We start from the raw sequence: 20,272 nt of genomic DNA on the forward strand, positions 1-20,272 counted from the left end.
TGTTTCACATTTCACATGCAAAAGATTGTTTACATGAATGTGTTTATATAAAAAACACTTACAGGTGGTCCTTTGGGGCCAGGAGGACCTGGTGGTCCATCACGGCCGGGTCTTCCTTCTAGGCCCGGTAGACCCGGAGAACCAGGGAAGCCTGTGTCTCCCTTTTCTCCTCTCACACCAAGCCCAGGGATGGCTTCACCCGGGTCACCTTTCTCTCCCGGGTATCCAGGGGGACCCTGAGGCCCTGTTAAGCCCTGAAGGACAGATAGATCAATCCCAAATGAAATGTCATGGAGACATAAAAACATAGATCTGAAAAAAGTCATCTAACATTACTGAGTAAATTTGAGAAACAGTGTGCAGTGACTTTAATATTAATTTAGGTAGAGGAACAACAACATAAAGAGGAACATAATTAGGGGGCACTCACAGGCAAGCCTGTGGGCCCAGGCCCTCCTGGGAATCCTCTGTCTCCTTTAGGACCTTGATACCCTGGTGTACCTGAGACAAGAACAAGTGGGACATTCAACTTGAAAAGCATATATATATCTCTCTATATAAACATAGTCATCTTTTCTGAGATACATTTTTGTCCATCACTTACGGAATTCAAGTATTACAATAAAAGCCAAATCAGACGTTTCTTAAATTTACATTACACTAAAAGTATCATGCCACAGGAGAGTGCTCATGTTATATGACTTAAATCTTACCTGGATTTCCAGGAGGACCTGGAACACCTTGAGGGCCGGGGACAGGGTTTCCATTTGTAAAACAATTCACACACGTCTCTCCTTTTTGACCTGAGATAAAAGACATTAATAGTAGCAAGCATTAGACACAAATGTCCTCTTCTGTGAATACACAATTATGAACATGGTTGATCATAAAGTCAACTTTTTTTTGTTCAAAAGACCACCATTGATGGGTACCCATCACTGTAGCACCTGTCGTGTATTGCATGCTGGTCCTGGCATAGATTTGCATTTATACAACAACAGTAATTCATCTAGGAAACACTTTTATCAAAAGAGACTTACAAATGAGAGAGCGTTTACAATTTTTTCAGAGAAACCAACAAGAAACATAGTCTACAAAACATTTTTTACAAATAGGAATAGAGTTAGGGCAAATATATACAACACAGAAGACAAAGGGTTTGTTAAATATATAAACAAAGACTATGTTTAACATAGATAACATTGCTGGGATGCTGGTGTCCCCAACAGGCTTTCTTAACCAGCCTGGTTAACACAGTCCACTATAGCAAAACCATCACCAATGCAGCACTTAACACCATATATAATACATTCAATACAATTATATTCGTATTATAAAAAGGAATAAAAGGTAGACCTTTTTGTCCTGATTCTCCAGTAAATCCACGCTCTCCCTGCAGGCCTGGAGGACCAGGAGGACCGGGCAGACATGGCAGATCACCATTATATATCCCTGGGGGACCAGGAGGTCCTTGGAGTCCTTGGGGACCTGGGAACCCTTGCCTTCCAGGCGGTCCAGGAAGAGACGTTCCAGGCTCGCCTTCATCTCCCTTCTCTCCTCTCTCTCCAGGTAAACCTGGTGGACCAGGTGGTCCTGAACCTCCTGTTCCTAAAATTCAAATGATATGCATTGTAAGCATTTGCAAATGTTTGCTGTTTATAATTTTGCAAAAAGAAAAACTGATCTGCATGTTGCTTACCCGGTAACCCTGGTGGACCAGGTGGTCCTTGAGTACCTAGTTGTACAGAGAAGTACAGAAGTTTTGTTTAGCAAGTTCTGTGCATATAATAAGGTGTTCATGCAAACAGCAAATACTGCATGGCAGTGCATGGCATTTCTGCTAACCTTTTTTCATAGCACATGACCCTCACACATAACAAGAAACTTGCAATGAAATGAAAAACTTTCACATAGGACTCGAGCATGTTGAGAACACAAGCTTGTTGTAAAATGAATTATGTAAGAGCCAAAATGACACAAACATAATAATTTGACTTTTCTGATTGTGGTGTCTACATACCTGTAAATCCTCTGTCTCCTTTAGGACCAGGTGATCCAGGATCACCACGATCCCCTTTTGGTCCTTCGCCCTCAAATCCACCCTGCAGGGTGACAGAAAGGTTTTATTTAAATAAAAATCACTGTATTATCAATAATACATTTATCTTCAAAACCAAATGAACGATAAAACGCAACAGAGACATTTGACATACCCCATATCCAGGAGGTCCAGGAAGTCCTCGATCACCTTTCTCACCCTTAAAGCATTAAATATGATAGATAGATCATAGATGTGTGTGATACATTGTTGCCTCAAGACAACAAACTTTAAAGGGGACATTCCAGAAGACGTTTTTAAGATATTAAATAAATCTTTGATGACCCCAGAGTACATATGTGACGTTTTAGCGCAAAATACCATATAGGTAATTTATAGTGGATAGCGCAGATGAAGGGGCGGTATCTTTATAATAAGATCCCCTACCTACGTCATGGGGGGAGCGAAATCCGAATGACCTATATATTTACATGCTTGCGAGAGCCTTACCAAAACAAAGTTACAGGGTTGCTATTTTTCATGTTTTCTGGGTTGGTAAAAGCACTGGGGACCTGATTATAGCACTTAAACATGGAAAAAGTCTGATTTTCATGGAATGTCCTCTTTAAATAAATACATTTAAAGGGACACTCCACTTTTTTATTTTTACTGTTTTGGAATCCATTCAGGGTCTGGCGGTACCACTTTTAGCATAGCTTAGCATAATCCATTGAATCTGATTAGACCATTAGCATTGCGCAAAAAAATAACCAAAGAGTTTCGATATATTTCCTGTTTAAAACAATATATTTCCTGTTTGACTCTTCTGTAATTACATTGTATACTAAGACCGACATAAAATGAAAAGTTGCTATTTTCGAGGCACATGGCTAGGAACTACACTCCCATTCTGACGCACTAATAAATTACTTTGCTGCTGAAACATGGCTGCAGAAAGCGCAATGATATACGCAGCAGCTGAAAGTAGTTTCCCTTAGTAACTTTCAATAGCAGGAGACTATTTTCGGGCACTGCGTAATATCATTGCGCCTGCTGCAGCCATGTTACGGCAGCAAACTACTTAATTATTACACCCGAATGAGAGTATAGTTCCTAGCCATATCTGCCTAGAAAATCGCAACTTTTCATTTTCTTCGTTCTTAGTATACGATGTAACTACAGAAGAGTCAAGTTTTAAATAGGAAAAATATCTAAACTCTTTGGTTATTTTTTAGCGCAATGCTAATGGTCTAATTAGATTCAATGGATTGTGCTAAGCTATGCTAAAAGTGGTAGCGCCAGACCCGGAGATCGGCAGAATGGATTTCAAAACTGTAAAAATCTATTATTTAACTCTAGGGGAGCTGGAAAATTAGTATATAAAAAAAAAGGGGAGTGTTCCTTTAATAAAAAAAAGCAGTATAGACATCATCAATATTTTTCCTCATTGATTGGGTTAATTGTCTTCTTATAAATGACCTAAAGTTAACTTTTAGTACTTACATTGTAACCATCTCGCCCAGGTAAACCAGGACTACCCTGATCTCCTTTATCACCCTAAGAGAGATTTAACAACAGAGGCAGCATTAAATAAAATCATCAATGTGATCAATTTTAGTTGGCAGCTATGGTAGACACTTACCGGATATCCAGGGTTGCCTGGGTCACCATCTTTTCCAGGTTTTCCCTTTTGACAGTAATTATATATACCACATTAATTTTCTAAAATATGCTGCATTTTGTAATGTGTAAGCTTTACTGTGTGCTTGGGTCTCTGTGGACTCACCCTCTTTCCAAGCTCACCAGGTTCTCCTTTCTCGCCTTTTTGGCCACCTTGTAGACCCTTGTCAGAAAAAGAGAGGACTTGAACTTATAAAAGAAGCCAGAAAACACATTTGGCACTAAAATCACTACATTTACCATCAATTCTTTCTGTCTTTCATTTTGTCTGTCTGTCTGTCAATTCTCATATACCCATGAAAATCAAAAGAAACCAGATGTTAAATACTGTATATAACCCAAAAGGAAAAGTACATACAGGAGGTCCAGGTGGGCCAGGACGGCCTGCATCTCCAGGTGGGCCACGATCACCCTATAGAGTAGTAAAAAACACATGTTTAAACGTACACATAAATGATAAGCTGGTTAAGAACGTTTTTATCATCTCACACTACAGTAGGTATGCATACTGAATCTATATGTTGAATTATGAAATCTGAATTCTTAAAAATTTATACCACAAATCCAATTTGAATTTCAAATTTAGTGTGGCTTGGATCTGTTTTGGCAACACTGGTATTGCAAAATCTTCATGATGTTTAGATATTGTATTAACACTTATTACCTTGCCAAATGCTTAAAGATTTGTTTTCTCTTGTACCAAAAAATACAAATAAATAATATTTCTTTTATAGATTAAAGGAGAGACTGCATATGGAACGGAAATCTTGCATACCTGTACCTTTCTGCCATTAAAAAAATACCATTTTATATCACCCTTTTCTCCTTGTTGAATTTCTGTGGGTGATGGGCCTGAAACTTCGCCAACCTGCCCTGGTGGCCCTGGAGGTCCTTTCAATCCACGCTCACCCTTCATAAATAAATAAATAAACACACATTACACATGCCATCCTAATGTGCATACAATACATCTATTTTTTCACAGCAAAGGGTCTGCACCTTCTCTCCTTTGGGTCCTTGGAAGTTCAATCCCATATTTCCCTGTATAACAAAGAGACATATTTAACACACTAAATACTGAGACATGAAAACAGCATGCTGTCTCACTCCAGATTCATACTAACCTTTGGCCCTGGTGGACCAGGAGGACCGGGACGACCCTGAAGAAAAACAGAATTTAAAAATTGTTAAAAGTTTATGACATGTTTTACAAATTGCATGAACCTGCAGCATAAGCGATAACAGACTCATCCTCAACCCTTCATCTGAAGCGTGCGTGATGGTCTGTGTACTACTTTTTTGAGTGATTTAAACAGAGAAAGTGTGTACAGAAATTGTCTTACCTCATAACCTCGGGGACCAGGAGGACCAACAGGACCTGAGGGACCTGGGGGTCCAGGATCTCCCTATTTGTAAACCACATAAAGCTATGGTAAGTTCACATTTAGACCAAATTATATTTCTGTTTACTAGCTGATCGATAAATGTGTTCATTTATGGGAACTAGAGTACACAGTGGAATTAGCTATGAGCACATCTACTAATGTAACTGTGTGGGTCAAATTTTCCATTGTTTGGAAATCTATGCTCAACCAATTACATATCTTTATACCACAGGGCTGTTGAATGCTTTATTCTGATTGGTTGAGAAATGTTTCATGGGTGTTGATTATTTTTCAATAACCGAACACCTAACCTTTAAAATGTCTTAAAAATAGACACCAGATCAATGTTTTTGGTAACCGTGGTATAAGCGGAATAATTGAAAATAATGCACACCTGTGGTGTAACGGCACTCCTCTTCACATAGTGCTGCATTACCACCTTGGGTGTGCATTATTTTCTTATAATTCAACGGCCCATCGTCAATGATTCCTTACATATGAGTTTTATTTGTTTTATTAAAGTTATGTTGATAATTCGTTTATAAGTGCTTACCCTTGAGCCTGGGGTACCATCAATACCAGGATCTCCATTTACTGAAGAGATAATACCTTGTATGACCTCCCCGGGTTCTCCCTGCAGGAAAACAGATAACGTATTTTTAATATGCATCAAATATTGAATAAAAACTGTTTCTACATCTGAAGAATATGAATTATGCAATAAAATATTTGCCTTTTGTCCCGTTAAACCTGGTGGACCCTGTGGAGAAAGACAAGATGTTTTAACACAAATAACTTTAAATAAGTTTTGAGGCATCCTACAAATTACAAGCAAAAGTAAGTATGCTTGCATCCTTCATATGTGACATGAAGTACTTACTCTTGGACCTTCTAAACCTGGAAGACCTTGACCTCCTGGAAATCCTCTTTCACCCTGTAAAAACATTTTTTATCATTGTCTGTTTCAAACACTGATAACAGATTTTACTGATAAGTACATACTTTAGTTCCATTACAGCCTGGAATTCCCTTTGGTCCCGGTGCACCATCCTGTCCTGGGATACCCTGTCAGTCAAAAAGAGCACATGTATGCTTATTTCTATTGCCATTGAGAACGAAATGCAGAAATACACCCAGTAAGTCAGTCTATAGTCTTTCTCTTTAACACAAGTCAACTTATTAATTCCCTTACCGGAATTCCTGGTGTTCCTGGGAATCCTGGCAATCCTGGAGGTCCCTGAAAATACACAACAACAGTCAGCACTTATCGATGAACCTAGACTTACTATGAGCAAGAGGCTGTTACTAAAAAACTTACTCTTATTCCTTTAGGCCCGGATGGCCCTGATGGTCCATCGTCACCCTGCGAAAAATTAAATGAGAGAGTCAAGCCTTAAAGGAAAACACCACCATTTTTCAATATTTTACTATGTTCTTACCTCAACTTAGACGAATGAATACATCCCTATCTTTTTCAAATGCGTGCACTTTTAATCTTTGTACAGCGCCTCATGAATGTGTTAGCATTTAGCCTAGCCCCATTCATTTCTTAGGATCCAAACAAATATGAATTTAGAAGCCACCAAACACTTCCATGTTTTCCCTATTTAAAGACTGTTACATGAGTAGTTACACGAGTAAGTATGGTGGCACAAAATAAAACTTTTGTTTGGAAGTGGTGTACAAAGAATATAGTGCTTGCATTGAAAAAATATTAATTCATCTATTTTTAAGTTGAGATAAAAACAGTAAAATATAAAAAAAACAGTAGTGTTTTCCTTTAATATAAAATACAAGACTTAGTAGCAAACAAATGCGTTAATGTACATTAGTGTATCTGATCATCAATTGATTTAATCTCTGTTGTTTGATAAATTGATGGATATTGTGATCTGACCTTCTCCCCACGAGGTCCAATTGGCCCTTCTGGTCCAGGGAAACCTGGAACGCCAGGCTGACCGGTTAAACCTGGAAATCCTCGCTCACCCTGTCAGTACAGATACGAATTAAAGAATGATTTAAAGAAATAAGAAAAAAAGTGATCTCTCCCATTAGCTGTTCAATAGTCAGAAAATTCATTTCAACTTTATTTATTTAGCACTTTTCACAATTTGTAATTAAGGGTGTCACAATTTCGATTTTAAATCGAAATCGATCGAAATTAAGTCACAACCTTGAACTTCGAATTAAAAAAAGAAATTGTCGATGCCGCCACGCCCCCAATGCACGTCCGGTCGTCTTTTGCCAAGTGGAAAAAACACGTGTTGAGTGCTGCGAGTCAACCTCCTCTACCTTCGCTAGCTACAGCTAGTTAAAAGATAGCATGGCAGATGCAGGAGACACCACGCAAGCTGCTCTTTACATGGGAAACAAAAAACAGCAGAATGGCGTCTGTGACAAGACCGGTCATTTTTCTGAACTGAGGTCTGTTTAAGTTTTACAACAACCCGGCTGAAAAAAACAGCATGGACCAGCATGGGTATTATGCTGGTCTCTGCTGATTTGATGCTGGTTTAGCTGGTCGTCACCATATGACCAGCATTGGATGCTGGTGCTAATGCTGGTTTGGTGCTGGTTTAGCTGGTGCTAATGCTGGTTTGGTGCTGGTTTATCTGGTGCTAATGCTGGTGCTGATGCTGGTTTAGCTGGTGTTCACTAGCAAACCAGCCCCAAAACACAACATATGCTGGTCTAGCTGGTATGCTGTTTTTTTCAGCAGGGAACTTATTTCAGTTGCTTAAGAGTTAAGAGCTTAAGAAAACAGCATTTAAACATGACTTATTGGAATAAGTCTCACAATCTCGTCTGACGGTAATAAAAGTACGTTTTTAAGGTGCAAAGTACTGACAGATGTTCATCTGACTGGAAGTTTAGTTTTATCAGGTATGTGCGTGTACCATATTTTTCCACTGGCAGCACGACTGACATGGCAGGGCATCTCTGGGTTCAAGGTCAAATATTATATTTCATAAAAGTCTAGTCCAGAAATGGCATAGCGACCTGTTCTTTAAAAAAATGAAAAAATGTGAATCGAAATGAACCGTGACCTTAGAATCGAAAATGTAATCATATTAAGGATTTGTAAAATCGTGACACCCCTATTTGTAATTGTTCCAAAGCAGCTTAACATTGATAAAAACAAGAGAAAAGACAGGAAAATCTGAGGACAAAGTACAGTGGATAAAATTAAACCCCTACTAGTGAGTGAGTGGTGTATTAATGTGACATATAGAAGAAAGTTTTAAGTTAAGCTAATGTCAGCTGACTCCCTAGGAGAAAAACCCTGTGGGAAAAAAGTCCTTGGGAGAAAAAAAACTCTGAGAGCGAGCCAGGCATAGCTGATCCTATAGAGGATATACTATATAGTAAATACTGTATTATAAAACCTTATGGGATTTAACAATTTTAAATTTTTAAATTAAAAGTTAAAGGAAGCGGTTGGTTGTGTCGCTAGGCAGACTTAGCTTTAAAGTGTTGTATGATAATGCGAGTGGCATTACAAAGCAACATAATTAATGATCTGCGAGCGCGATAATTCATTACGTAAAAATACACAGTTGCAAGTTGTCTTAATTTGTGACTGTATGTTTGTGGGTTGACACTTACCTTCTCTCCTTTCACACCGCTGCAATCACACTTGGATCCAGCGCCACAGCCATGACATGCCTAAAGACACACAAGAACAGAGATGTCTCACATGAACATGTTTAGGACATAAAAGACATTCAACAGCATTCAAGACAGCCGAGATTTCACAGCGAGGTTTTAAAACTCAAGTTTAATTCAAAATTTGGGATAAAAAGCACCTGCAAAAGGTAATTAGACACCTTTATAACTTATTTAAATGAAGTTTCATCACTCATCATTAGCTGACCCATAATGTCAAGCAATTCTATAATCTGTAATCATAATTATAATCAACAGAAAACTTTATTTACAGAGATGTTAGATAAATGTGTTAATTGTAGGTTTCTCATGTACACAATCAATATGGATTATAAGGTAAACAAATGTTCAAAGTATGTATTACGATTAATGCTAAATGAAACCTAAATATTTCACAAGGGTTTAGAAATATTTACTGTTGGGTGTAAACATGAATACAGATTTACAGCTGTCTTTATTGTTCATGCTGTATTTTAATACTGACACTAGATGGCGCTATTTATCTCCATTTGAGACGACAACTGATCACTACTACCACAGAAACATTAAAAATGCAATAACCTCCCATTATTTTTATATATTGCTGTTACTCTAGCAAATTATTTATAAATGTGGTTGACCACGTAATTTGGTCCTTTTAACCATAAGCCATACTACTAGACCTTATGTAAACTGAGGCATAGATATTCCTACGTTCCTAGAGTGTTTAACAAATTCACTGATTATGTTATATAAAAGTACACACCATGTACACTTTACAAGCTTGACAAAGTCTTAAAATTGTTTCTAACTTATTTGATAGGAGCTGAATTTGACTGCCCGTAACTGTTACATTCATAACTGCATGTTGCCAAGATGGCCGCTGAATAAATGTACTTATCTTAAAGGGACAGTTCACCCAAAAATGAAAAGCAGGAGCATGATTGACTTCCATAGTAGGAAACCTATGAAAATACTATGGAAGTCTATATGGTTTGGTTACAAACATTTATACAAGTTTGTAACAATTTGTGGATGAGTAAATGAAAACAAAATTCTAATTTTAATTTCTAAGATAATAATCTTTAGCTTTAAAGGGATCATGATTGCAATAAGCACTAAACCCACACACACACACGCACATACTTAAAGGTGGGGTGCATGATTTCTGAAAGCCAGTGTTGATATTTAAAATCACCTAAACAAACAAACCCCTACCCCAATAGAATCTGGACCTTCATTTATTAGACCCACCCCACACATACGCAACCCAGGCAACGATGTCAGTTAGTAGCCATGCCGCTTTCTGCTGATTGGCTACAAGTGTTTTGGTACTCGGCCCGTCTCCCTTTTCCAAAGTGTTTTTTTTTAATCATGCACCCTGCCTTTAATAGTGGAGGGAAACTTGCCCTAACTTTAAAAAAGTCCTAATATGAACCAGATACATATATGTATACAATTATTTACCATTTACCATTTGTACCTCTGAAATACTAATATGTGTCTTTGAGAAACTATGCACTCTTTGGTTACCAATATTGGTGTTGACCATTTTTTCTGACAGTGTATTAAAGGCATAGGATATTGGGAAAATTTCGCACATGTTTTGAACACTAAAGAGGATCTGTGAGCAGTGCACTATAATCTCTATACCTGACAACTAGGGTGACCATACGTGCCATTCTTCCCGGACGCATCCCGTCCAGGATTTTGTGTTCGTCTCCCAGAAGTCGTATTTGTCGACCGCATACGTCATAGAGGATTATTATTATTATTACAGAAAAGCAACTGTTACATTTTAAGGTAATGAAACTATGTTTTTAACTGAATGGCGTATGCGGTCAACAAATACGACTTCCGGAAGACGCACCGAAATCCCGGACGGTATGCGTCCCGGAAGAATGGCACGCATGGTCACCCTATGACAACAAACTTACTTCAAAACTTCAAAACTGCCTACTCGAAATTCCACAGCAATGACTGTACAACAACATATGTGTACTAATATCTAATCACAAATTCCTTAAATCATGTACATGAATATAAAAGTTTGTTACATTTCAAGTAGTGTCCCAAATTACAATTATTAAAAATATGAATCTACTTAAAGGTGCATTCCTTAAAATGTGTTTCATAAATAAACATGCAGGTGTTTGACAAATGTTTTTGACCACATTAAATATCTAGTAAGCAAAGTGAATGTGGGTGGAACGATCAGATGTAAACATTAAATGTGGTTGTACGTGGAGATAAACAGCTCCCTCTAGTGGAAGAAACATGCAATGACTCCACCACAGTAAAGCAGTTTCCTGTCTATGGCTCAGTGGTTTCAAAAAGACAGCTGGAAAAAGTAGCCTGAGGGCGCATAAATGCTGCGAGCCGTCTAAACTAACTGCCACCAGACCACAAGTAATGTGTGAGCCTAATAAAAACAGACTCATTACCATACTGGGCTTCATAAAATCTGTGAGAACCTGCAAAACCTGATATTCAGAACCTGGACACAAACATTATTTAGTTTTTTTTTTTTAAGATATTCAAAAGAATTAAAAAAGTGCAGTTAACAAATAACATGTATATAACCTTCTATAAAGGAAAGTGTATATTTTGTGTCGTAGATGATCATCATATCTTTTTGGTTTAACCATCTTTACTAAGTTTCACAGAGCTGAACAAATACTGAAACATTCCTTTTCTCTAAAGGCAAACCTAGCAAAACAGCTAGACTGGCACATTTCACTAAACTCTTTTTCTGTCTCTGTTGGATGTTAGATGACTTCAGGGTCCATAAAATGAGAACACAGAAAAAAGAAAACATCCATAGAGACTCTTAAACATGTTATTACAATACAGTTTTTTGACCCGGAAAGCATCTCCCTCTGATGTCCTGCGCTGAAATTCCTTAATTCCTATTCCTGTGGAGTTAAGAAAAGTATAACCTCTGACCTCTTATAATTAACCCCTTAAGGCCGAGTGGCGGTGCAGGGGTGGAGTGTAAAAGTGTACTTTAGGGTCATATCGTTACCAACATTTTGCAATATACGCCACTGAGTTGAACTCAGGCTATGAGAACAAACTATGCATATCTCTTTCTTTACCTATCTTTGTGCATTATTTAATAAACACACGGAAATCTACAAGCAGCGACCATCAACCAAGAAAAAATTATCTTTGCCAGAACCAATAAGAGCTCCAAGGAAAGATGCACATGTAAATACACAACTAAACAAACGACAGATACAGTCAATCTTGTCAAGGACGAACCGCATATCATAATAACAATGCAAGCAAATGGAACGGTATGACTGATGATTACGTGTCTGAATCAGATCAGCTATTTGATTTAAAGTGCTTGAATGATAAAATCAGATAAATGATGCATGCTGATCGTATTGTGCATGTCATGCCAGATTCAAAATAAGAAAGCCGTGAGAGCTTCGGATAACCAAGATAAGACTGCGAGAGTGCAAGCACAGCTGTGGGATCTTGCTAAGGTTCTCAGATTGTGTGGACAGAAAGGGAGGCATCAGGTTCAATACTGAAGAACTTAATCTGTGATTTAATGTATTCATACTTTGTCTGTTTGCTATCTAATTAACTTTAAGCAATACAAATGTATGGTATATAAAATGTGTGACTTTTTAATAGGCAAAATTTGCTTTGCTTGTCTGTCACTTGCTGTATTTGTGCCCACTATCTGAACCGATAAAACTTTCTTATCAAATTCTCAAAATACACAAATTTCCCAAGAGAAAAGGTGAATTCAGCATATTTCTCCTATCGTACAAGGATTAAACATTTCTGAGTGAACACAATATTATAAAAAACAAATCCTTTTTTTTTAAGCACAACTATGTCAACATGTCCAGGTGCACCGAACGTGATGTTGGCATGAGTGCACTTTGTCTAAATATTTGCAGCTTAGTACAAAGTTTAAACAGCAGCAGCTGGGCTCAAGGAACATGCAGTACCTAACATCACCACAAGAGGCCGCTAAAAGAAGGATGCTTCAACAACAGCATTCAAAGTCACAGGCAGTCTAGATTGCTCTATGACCGATTCCTGTCCTGGTATCAGGCTTCATTTGTGTGATTATGTTAAATGTGAAAAGAAAAGAAAACATTTGACTTTTCTAAATAGGGATCACTGGACGTGGATTGGCACTCAAATGATTGTAAGGCAAGTTCTCACCTGAACTATAATCTGGAGATCTAATTCTATCCCCCAGCAAGTTCAAACCTGCATGCCATACCCAGCTTGCATATGAATCTGCAGGGCTCAAATGAATTACACCTTAAAGCAGTCATTTTTTCAATTTTTTTAATAAAGTAGCTTGGTATAGCAAGGTGCAGCAAAATCAAATTTTTATCAACTTTAAAAGGAGGTCATTTAATACAAATAATATAGTGACACTTTTGTTGAGAGTTGAATTGTTTTTGATGACGATTAATTTTGTCCTACTGAGTCAGAAAAAGTTCCTGTGTTGTACCAAGCAGGCAAGAGGAGGATAGATGATCAAATGCCGCGGATGCCAGAGCATTGTTGGAAAAACAAAGATGGCCAAGAAAAACACGCTCCGGAATATGGCAGTAAATTTGTGCATAAGACCAATTGTAAATCTCTCTGCTTGCAAATTAACAATTAGCAAACATAACAATAAAAAACGAATCTCTTTGTTTTCTGAGATCTAAAGCATTCTGCTTGCCAGTTTAATGGTAACACCATAAACATTAGCTGTTCTGTACACGTACATCCACCACACAGTGAAACAGGGCTTTCCAGATTTACACCGGGGAGCCTCTGCTGCCTCCGTTCTCCAGTAATAGCAGAAGCAGATGGAGTGAAGGAAGCGCAAAGAAAACGGGGAACAACTGAGGACAACAAAGTAGGGTTGAACAAAAAAGGGAACAAACAGGGGTGTGTGTATGACAGGGAAAGTAAATAGGAAAAATGTGCTGGTGTTTAGGCAAATACCATGACTTTAGGGTCTCTTTGGCTGTAAGACTGTCTAATAATTCAAGTTGAAACAAGATCTATTCAGCTCATTGTTCCAAACGACATTCGTGAAACATGTGCACACATCTCTATCTGACAAAAGCTATATAATTACCACCTTGTTCAAAACAGGCTAGACACCACTAGACACTAGGATATTAGCATGTCTGTCCTTTTACTCTATACTAGTAATATACACACAGACCGTCTCACTAACACTAAATGGCAGTACCACAGAGTTAAGACAGATATCTACAGTGACAATTAGTTTGAACAGTTTGATCTTTTATATATTGCACATTCACAAAATTCCTTACATTTTTAATAAATGCCTTAAGAAGAGTTTAAATAGAAATGTTTCTAATACATTTGTGTCTGAGACTCCTTTCATATTTACATTTATGCATTTGACAGATTATGTGGGTGATTCTCACGAAACCATTGAAACACCACGGCACTAATGATTTTAGCTTTAAAATGTGTAATATAGTAACATTAAAAAGCATCAGAATTAACACAATACTGTGTTCTACCTTGCACAATGTGTGATTTCAACATAAGAATTTATAATTGTAAATTTTATCTCATTTTCTGCTGAAATTCTCATTACCGCAATGTGTCCGGCTGTGTTTGAACATGCGTTATGTTGTAATTTAATCAAATTAACACAAAAATATTAAGAAAAAAACTAAATGGATGTTTTGCTAGACTACTTTAGATGACAGAAAAAATATTTACTGAATATTCATGTATAATAATAATGAAGAAAAATTGGGAAAATGATGTGTCCATGCCTGATGTTCTCATCCTCCGCAACACTTTTTGAGTACAGTTTAAGCACACATACAGAATTTTAATAAAGTTTGATTTTGAGTGACCAAGCACATGGACCAGTTACTTCAAGATGGCTACCAGGTAAGATCATTTTTTACAGTTAATTTGAAATATTGTCTTGTCAGAATGCTTACACAACATTTTGATTATCATTACCGCAACATATGCTTATTAAATGTTAATTTAATTAATAGAAGCATAATACTTTGATTTTAAATGCATGTGCAGACTCTCCAAATTATGTTCTTTCAGGTTTGTCATGTCATTTTGAAAATATGTCAGTGTTGATGTTTTCTGACTGTTGCGGTAATGAGATTTTTTAGGACTAATTTTTTTAATTATGTTACAAAAAGTGTTAAATGATAAGTAAAAGTTTTTAAATTAATGTTCCCATTTACTCCAGACTTTGTTTTTCAATGCCTGGTGGGAAATAAAGTAAATTTAAGCAATTTTTACATTTTCATGCTTGACATTTTTAAAACCAAGTTTTCGTGAGAATCACCCATGTGTTTATCCTGGCTTGGACCCATGACCATTTGTACTGCAAATGCAATGCTCTACACTGACCTATACAGAAGCACCAAACATTCTTGCAATCATTATGAATTTCTAACACACCTGGCTGCGAGCATTCAGGTCTGAGAGTGCCATTTGTATGTTTGATATATAATACTTCAATTTTTGTATTTTTTAATAAATATATTTTTATGTTTTATAAACTTTTTATATATTCTAAATATTTTTTTAAAGGGGACATTTCACAAGACGTTTTTAAGACGTAAAATAAATCTTTGATGTGTCCAAAAGTACATATGTGAAGTTCTAGCTCAAAATAGCATAAAAATAATTTATTATAGCATGTTAAAATTGCCCCTTTTAGATGTGAGCAAAAATGTGCCATTTTTGGGTCTGTCCTTTTAAATGCAAATGAGCTGATCTTTGCACTAATGGCGCTTTTCAATTGCATCGTACCCCACGGTTTGGTTTGGGTCAGCTCACCTAACTATGGCTTGGTTAGCTTTTCCATCGAGTTTATAGCCATTATAGGCGTGTCGTTACATTTGTGCTGCCTACTGACTTCACAAAAGTGAGAGCCTTGTTGTACATTCCCATACATTCATTTATTTCTCAGTCCGCCACAAAATTAAAAATTACCACCACAAATACATGTTTACACATCGCGTTTATCACTACCTCTATATCACATGACAGTTACAAACACCGGTGGCGTCAGTCGACGTGCTCCGCTAAAATCTTATTTAAGTTGCACATATAATGCGCACATGCTTTGCGAATGTGCCGCTACAAACTGCAAGTCAGGAAAAAAATGGAATGGTGTTTCTGGTTCTCATCTTGTGGATGTTTTTCTTGGCTACAAGGAAGTTTGGGAACTTATAGCAGAGCACAGAAGACAACATGTTTGCAGCGCAAGCTAGCACTAAGGTAAAGCTAATCTTTTACATTATAGCGATGACGCTGGTAGTGTCGATTCTCTCAGACCAATCAGTGATCTAAACCAAACTGTGGGGTACTATGCAATGGAAAAGCGCCATAAATGGCAGTGCCGTGGTTAGATTAAGTTAAGTGTATTATCCCCTTCTGACATCACAAGATGAGCAAAATTTCAATTACTTATTTTTTCACATGCTTGCAGAGAATGGTTTACCAAAACATGGCTGCAGGAGGCGCAATGATATTACGCAGCAGCCGAAAATAGTCCCCTGCTATTGAAAGTAACCAAGGGGACTATTTTTCGCTGCCACATAATATCATTGTGCCTCGTGCAGCCATGTTTCGTTAGCAAAGTCCTTGATTATTACGCCAGAATGAGAGTATAGTTCCTAGCCATATCTGCCTAGAAAATCGCAACTTTTAATTTTCCGGCAGTCTTACTATGTAACCACAAAAAAAGTCAAATTTTAAATAGGAAAAATATGGGAACTCTTTGGTTAGTTTTTAGCGTGATGCTAATGGTCTAATCCAGTGGTTCTCAAACTTTTTCTGCGTGCGGCCCCCCTTGTGTACGGTGCATTCCTTTGCGGCCCCCCAAAGAAAATTTATGACAAAAAACTGTTCTAAAATTTAACATTTAAATTAAACAAAGCATATTAAGTTATACAAAGTAGTGCTGTTGGTTAGTAGCCTTATTTTTTTTGTTTTATTTACACAGAATTCAGGATAATTAAAAGTATTTTATAAAATGTCATAAAACTGGGCCCCCCCTGGCACCATCTCGCGGCCCCCAGTTTGAGAACCACTGGTCTAATCAGCTTCAATGAATTTTGCTAAGCTATGCTAAAATTGGTACCGCCAGACCCCCAGATCAGCTGAATGGATTCCAAAACGATAAAAAACAAATGTTTAACTTTAGGGGAGCTGGAAAATGAGCATATTTTAAAAAAAGTGGAGTGTCCCTTTAAAGTAACATAAAACATATTGATATGACTTACTGATCATAACATCTTTTACAGTGTAGTGCCATTGCTGAGTATAAAGACAGCTAATTTTATTCATTCACAAGTCTGTGATCATTGTGGAGAAAGAACAGGACTCAGACATAGCATTGAAGAATAAGAGATCTCTTCATCTAGTGATATTGCAGTTCAGACAAAGTTTTACAGTATAAGATGACAGATAAAAAAAAGGGAGGAGACATCTAGATCAGGGTCAATCCTTGACTCTAAGCTCTATTCAAACACACATCCACTGTTTCTTTTGCACCTCTTATTCTTTTCTAGCAGCTGTTGTTTATGTCTCTGGCCAAGCATCAAGCAACCTTCATAATAATTATTTTCTGATGTACATTTCTCTGATAGTTTATATTTACTATGTGTATGTGATGAAAAAACTTGAATCTTGATAATAAAAACCTTTGGCTAGTACTAAACATAAACAGAAGGCCCATACAGGTATAGAGAGACTATGGTTTGTATTATTGGGCTCAGTTCTGGGCTTATACATTTTTTATTGTTAAGGTGTTTTACTTCAATAAATATAACATATATTAAAGATAAAGACAAACCCGCTACGGCATGCCATGATGATATCACAATTTTAGCACATTTAATTTTCCACTTCTAAACACTTGCTGCTTATTTCTACACTCATGGAGGTTTTAGGATCAAAAGTGAAAATGCAAATTCATTTCAAATAATTGTATCAACATACAAACATTGCAACATGTACATTCAGAATGTTGTCTATTGCTATAATCACAGCATCCGCTCAAGCTGGCATTGACTCCAAATGTTTGTACAAAACCAGATGATCCCAGCACGATTTGAGAAAGATCCAGAGATCATCTGGAAATACTAAAAATAGTGCCGTATGTTTTGCAATATTACTCATTTGTTATGTTTTATTGCTTGCAACATCAATTTTTTTTTTTACTTTAAAATTACTTATTTTCTGTGTAGTCTCAGACCTTAAGACCCCTCTATGTATCAATTACCAGTCTGTCAGGACAACAATTGAATGTTAATGCCAGCAGAAGAACTTATAATACTTTTTGATTGATGATGCATAACACCAAAACATACCACGTCTCACATAACATACATACTGTCACAGGATTAGCAGGCCCACCTATGCAGTCATCTAATTGAGCACTCATCTACAAATATTTGTACTTTAAACAACCAGACAACAACATAGCTATCAAATCCATCAGGAATGCCCCATAGCACCTCTCCCATCTGCTCTATGCTTTCCGTTTGTAGCACGTGGCGAGCCTTTAGTAGCCTTTGAACCTTAAATGAGACATAGCTATATATAGTATTTTGATGCTTTGATTACGGATCACATTAACTCATCAGACATGTCCCAGGTCCTTCCAGGGAGTACACCTAACATCTTTATAGGACCGTTTTGTAAAGTGAGAGTTTGTCACTCAGTCCTCATCAAATTATCTTAAAGGGACACTACACTTTTTTTGAAAATAGGCTCATTTTCCAGCTCCCCTAGAGTTAAACATGTGATTTTTACCGTTTTTGAAATCCATTCAGCTGATCGGCTGTACCACTTTTAGCATAGCTTTGCATAATCTATTGAATCTGATTATACCATTAGCATCGCGCTCAAAAATAACAAAAGTTTCAATATTTTTCCTATTTAAAATTTGACTTTTTTTGTAGTTAAATCATGTACTAAGACTGACAGGAAAATTAAAAGTTGCAATTTTCTTGGCAGATATTGCTAGGAACTATACTGTCATTCCGGCGTAATAATCAAGGACTTGCTGCCGTAACATGGCTGCAGCAGGCGCAATGATATTACGCAGTGCCCGAAAATATTCCTCTGCCATTAAAAGTTACCAAGTAGTAAAAATGGTAAAAAGGGAACTCTTTGGTTATCTTTGAGCGTGATGCTAATGGTCTAATCAGATTCAATGGATTATGCTAAGCTATGCTAAAAGTGGTACCGCCAGACCCAGAGGTCAGCTGAATAGATTCCAAAATGGTAAAAATCAAATGTTTAACTCTAGGGGAGCTGGAAAATGAGCCTATTTTCAAAAAAGTGGAGTGTCCCTTTAACATCTATTCATCTTTCTTAAAGAAGGAACAATAATAGGATGAATACTGGTACATGGTTCTAAGGTTCAAACTGCAGATATGTGCTTGTGCAAGTCCCTCAAAGTACATGGCTGATGTCACTCATTATATCATTAATATCGGAAGAAACAGAAATGATAACATCACAAGTAAATACATCTCCCCAAATACATTGATAAACTGCCAGTGTTTCGCAACAAGCGGGGACAAACCTCTGACTTTTTACTCTGACTTACAGGCTCTGATAAATAATGCAATGTACTGGAATTTCTGTAATGTAACAACCAGACACGATCCCACGCAGAACATTAAACCAGATACTGCCATCAAACTAGAGCGCTGCTTAAAAATATAAAAGCAAAACAGAGGAGTGCATGAGACACTCTTTTCATCTTAACAGCATTAATTTTATTAATATATTAGTAAACTGTGATATTAAACACTTCTTTTTGTTGACCCACGTGTGTGGGTCTAAAGTCTAATCTGGAGTTAATGAATGTGTCTAGAATTGCCCCCTACCTGTATATCCTTATTCAATAGTCCCTACATTACTTCACTATTATAGTCCATTTGAGGAAGTTGAATGAAAATGACTGAGCGAATTTGGACACAAAGGGTGACCCATTTAGCATGACCCTTACAGTGAATGTGCAGCTAGCTGTGTGTGTGTGTGGGGGGGGGGGGTTGGACACAGACCAAGTCAGGTCTCAAGTCTCTATGAATAAATTTTTACCTGGCATTGGGAACAGTTTTGACAAGTGGACAAAGCAAAATACAAGTGTAAATGGGGTATATACTGTATATGCAGGCATGCCAAACAGATCCTAAAAAGTGAATCAAAAACATTTGATCGTCCCCTGGTGGGCTACAGTATAGGTCATAAACCTCGCCCTCTCTATGTAAACAAATGGGATGCAATTACAATCCAAATATTTATGTCTGGTAGGTTTCGGAATTATGCATAGAAAAATTGCTCAATAGCACCACCTATAAAATTTTGAACTAACGCCCCTTGAGCTACGTTAAACATACATATATGGGGCGCAAATTCAAAATAAGTGTTCGTGTGTAATGTATATTGCTCGTGTTTTCAAAATATGTGTTTGTTGCGTCATGTGAACCACGTGCATCACGTGTTTTGTCAA

The 20,272-nt window shown here is 37.2% G+C and overlaps 1 protein-coding gene across 1 annotated transcript in view; it reads right to left on the reverse strand.

The window, feature by feature from the left end:
* col4a5 (collagen, type IV, alpha 5 (Alport syndrome)) overlaps positions 1-20,272 on the reverse strand; it is a 48,939-nt gene that overhangs the window by 21,492 nt on the left and 7,175 nt on the right. The window contains exons 2-24 of the mRNA XM_073858837.1: positions 8,710-8,769; positions 7,001-7,090; positions 6,422-6,466; positions 6,296-6,340; positions 6,106-6,168; positions 5,984-6,037; positions 5,837-5,863; positions 5,657-5,737; positions 5,062-5,124; positions 4,843-4,878; positions 4,718-4,759; positions 4,530-4,628; positions 4,077-4,124; positions 3,825-3,881; positions 3,681-3,725; positions 3,542-3,595; positions 2,214-2,258; positions 2,021-2,102; positions 1,700-1,735; positions 1,357-1,608; positions 714-803; positions 431-501; positions 63-254 (exon numbers count right to left, since the gene is read on the reverse strand). Coding sequence (XP_073714938.1) covers positions 63-254; positions 431-501; positions 714-803; positions 1,357-1,608; positions 1,700-1,735; positions 2,021-2,102; positions 2,214-2,258; positions 3,542-3,595; positions 3,681-3,725; positions 3,825-3,881; positions 4,077-4,124; positions 4,530-4,628; positions 4,718-4,759; positions 4,843-4,878; positions 5,062-5,124; positions 5,657-5,737; positions 5,837-5,863; positions 5,984-6,037; positions 6,106-6,168; positions 6,296-6,340; positions 6,422-6,466; positions 7,001-7,090; positions 8,710-8,769 — 1,677 coding nt within the window. The remainder of the gene's footprint in view (positions 1-62; positions 255-430; positions 502-713; positions 804-1,356; positions 1,609-1,699; positions 1,736-2,020; positions 2,103-2,213; positions 2,259-3,541; positions 3,596-3,680; positions 3,726-3,824; positions 3,882-4,076; positions 4,125-4,529; positions 4,629-4,717; positions 4,760-4,842; positions 4,879-5,061; positions 5,125-5,656; positions 5,738-5,836; positions 5,864-5,983; positions 6,038-6,105; positions 6,169-6,295; positions 6,341-6,421; positions 6,467-7,000; positions 7,091-8,709; positions 8,770-20,272) is intronic.

Source organism: Misgurnus anguillicaudatus, chromosome 21 (genome assembly GCF_027580225.2).
Source record: "Misgurnus anguillicaudatus chromosome 21, ASM2758022v2, whole genome shotgun sequence".
NCBI classification, from domain to species: domain Eukaryota; kingdom Metazoa; phylum Chordata; class Actinopteri; order Cypriniformes; family Cobitidae; genus Misgurnus; species Misgurnus anguillicaudatus.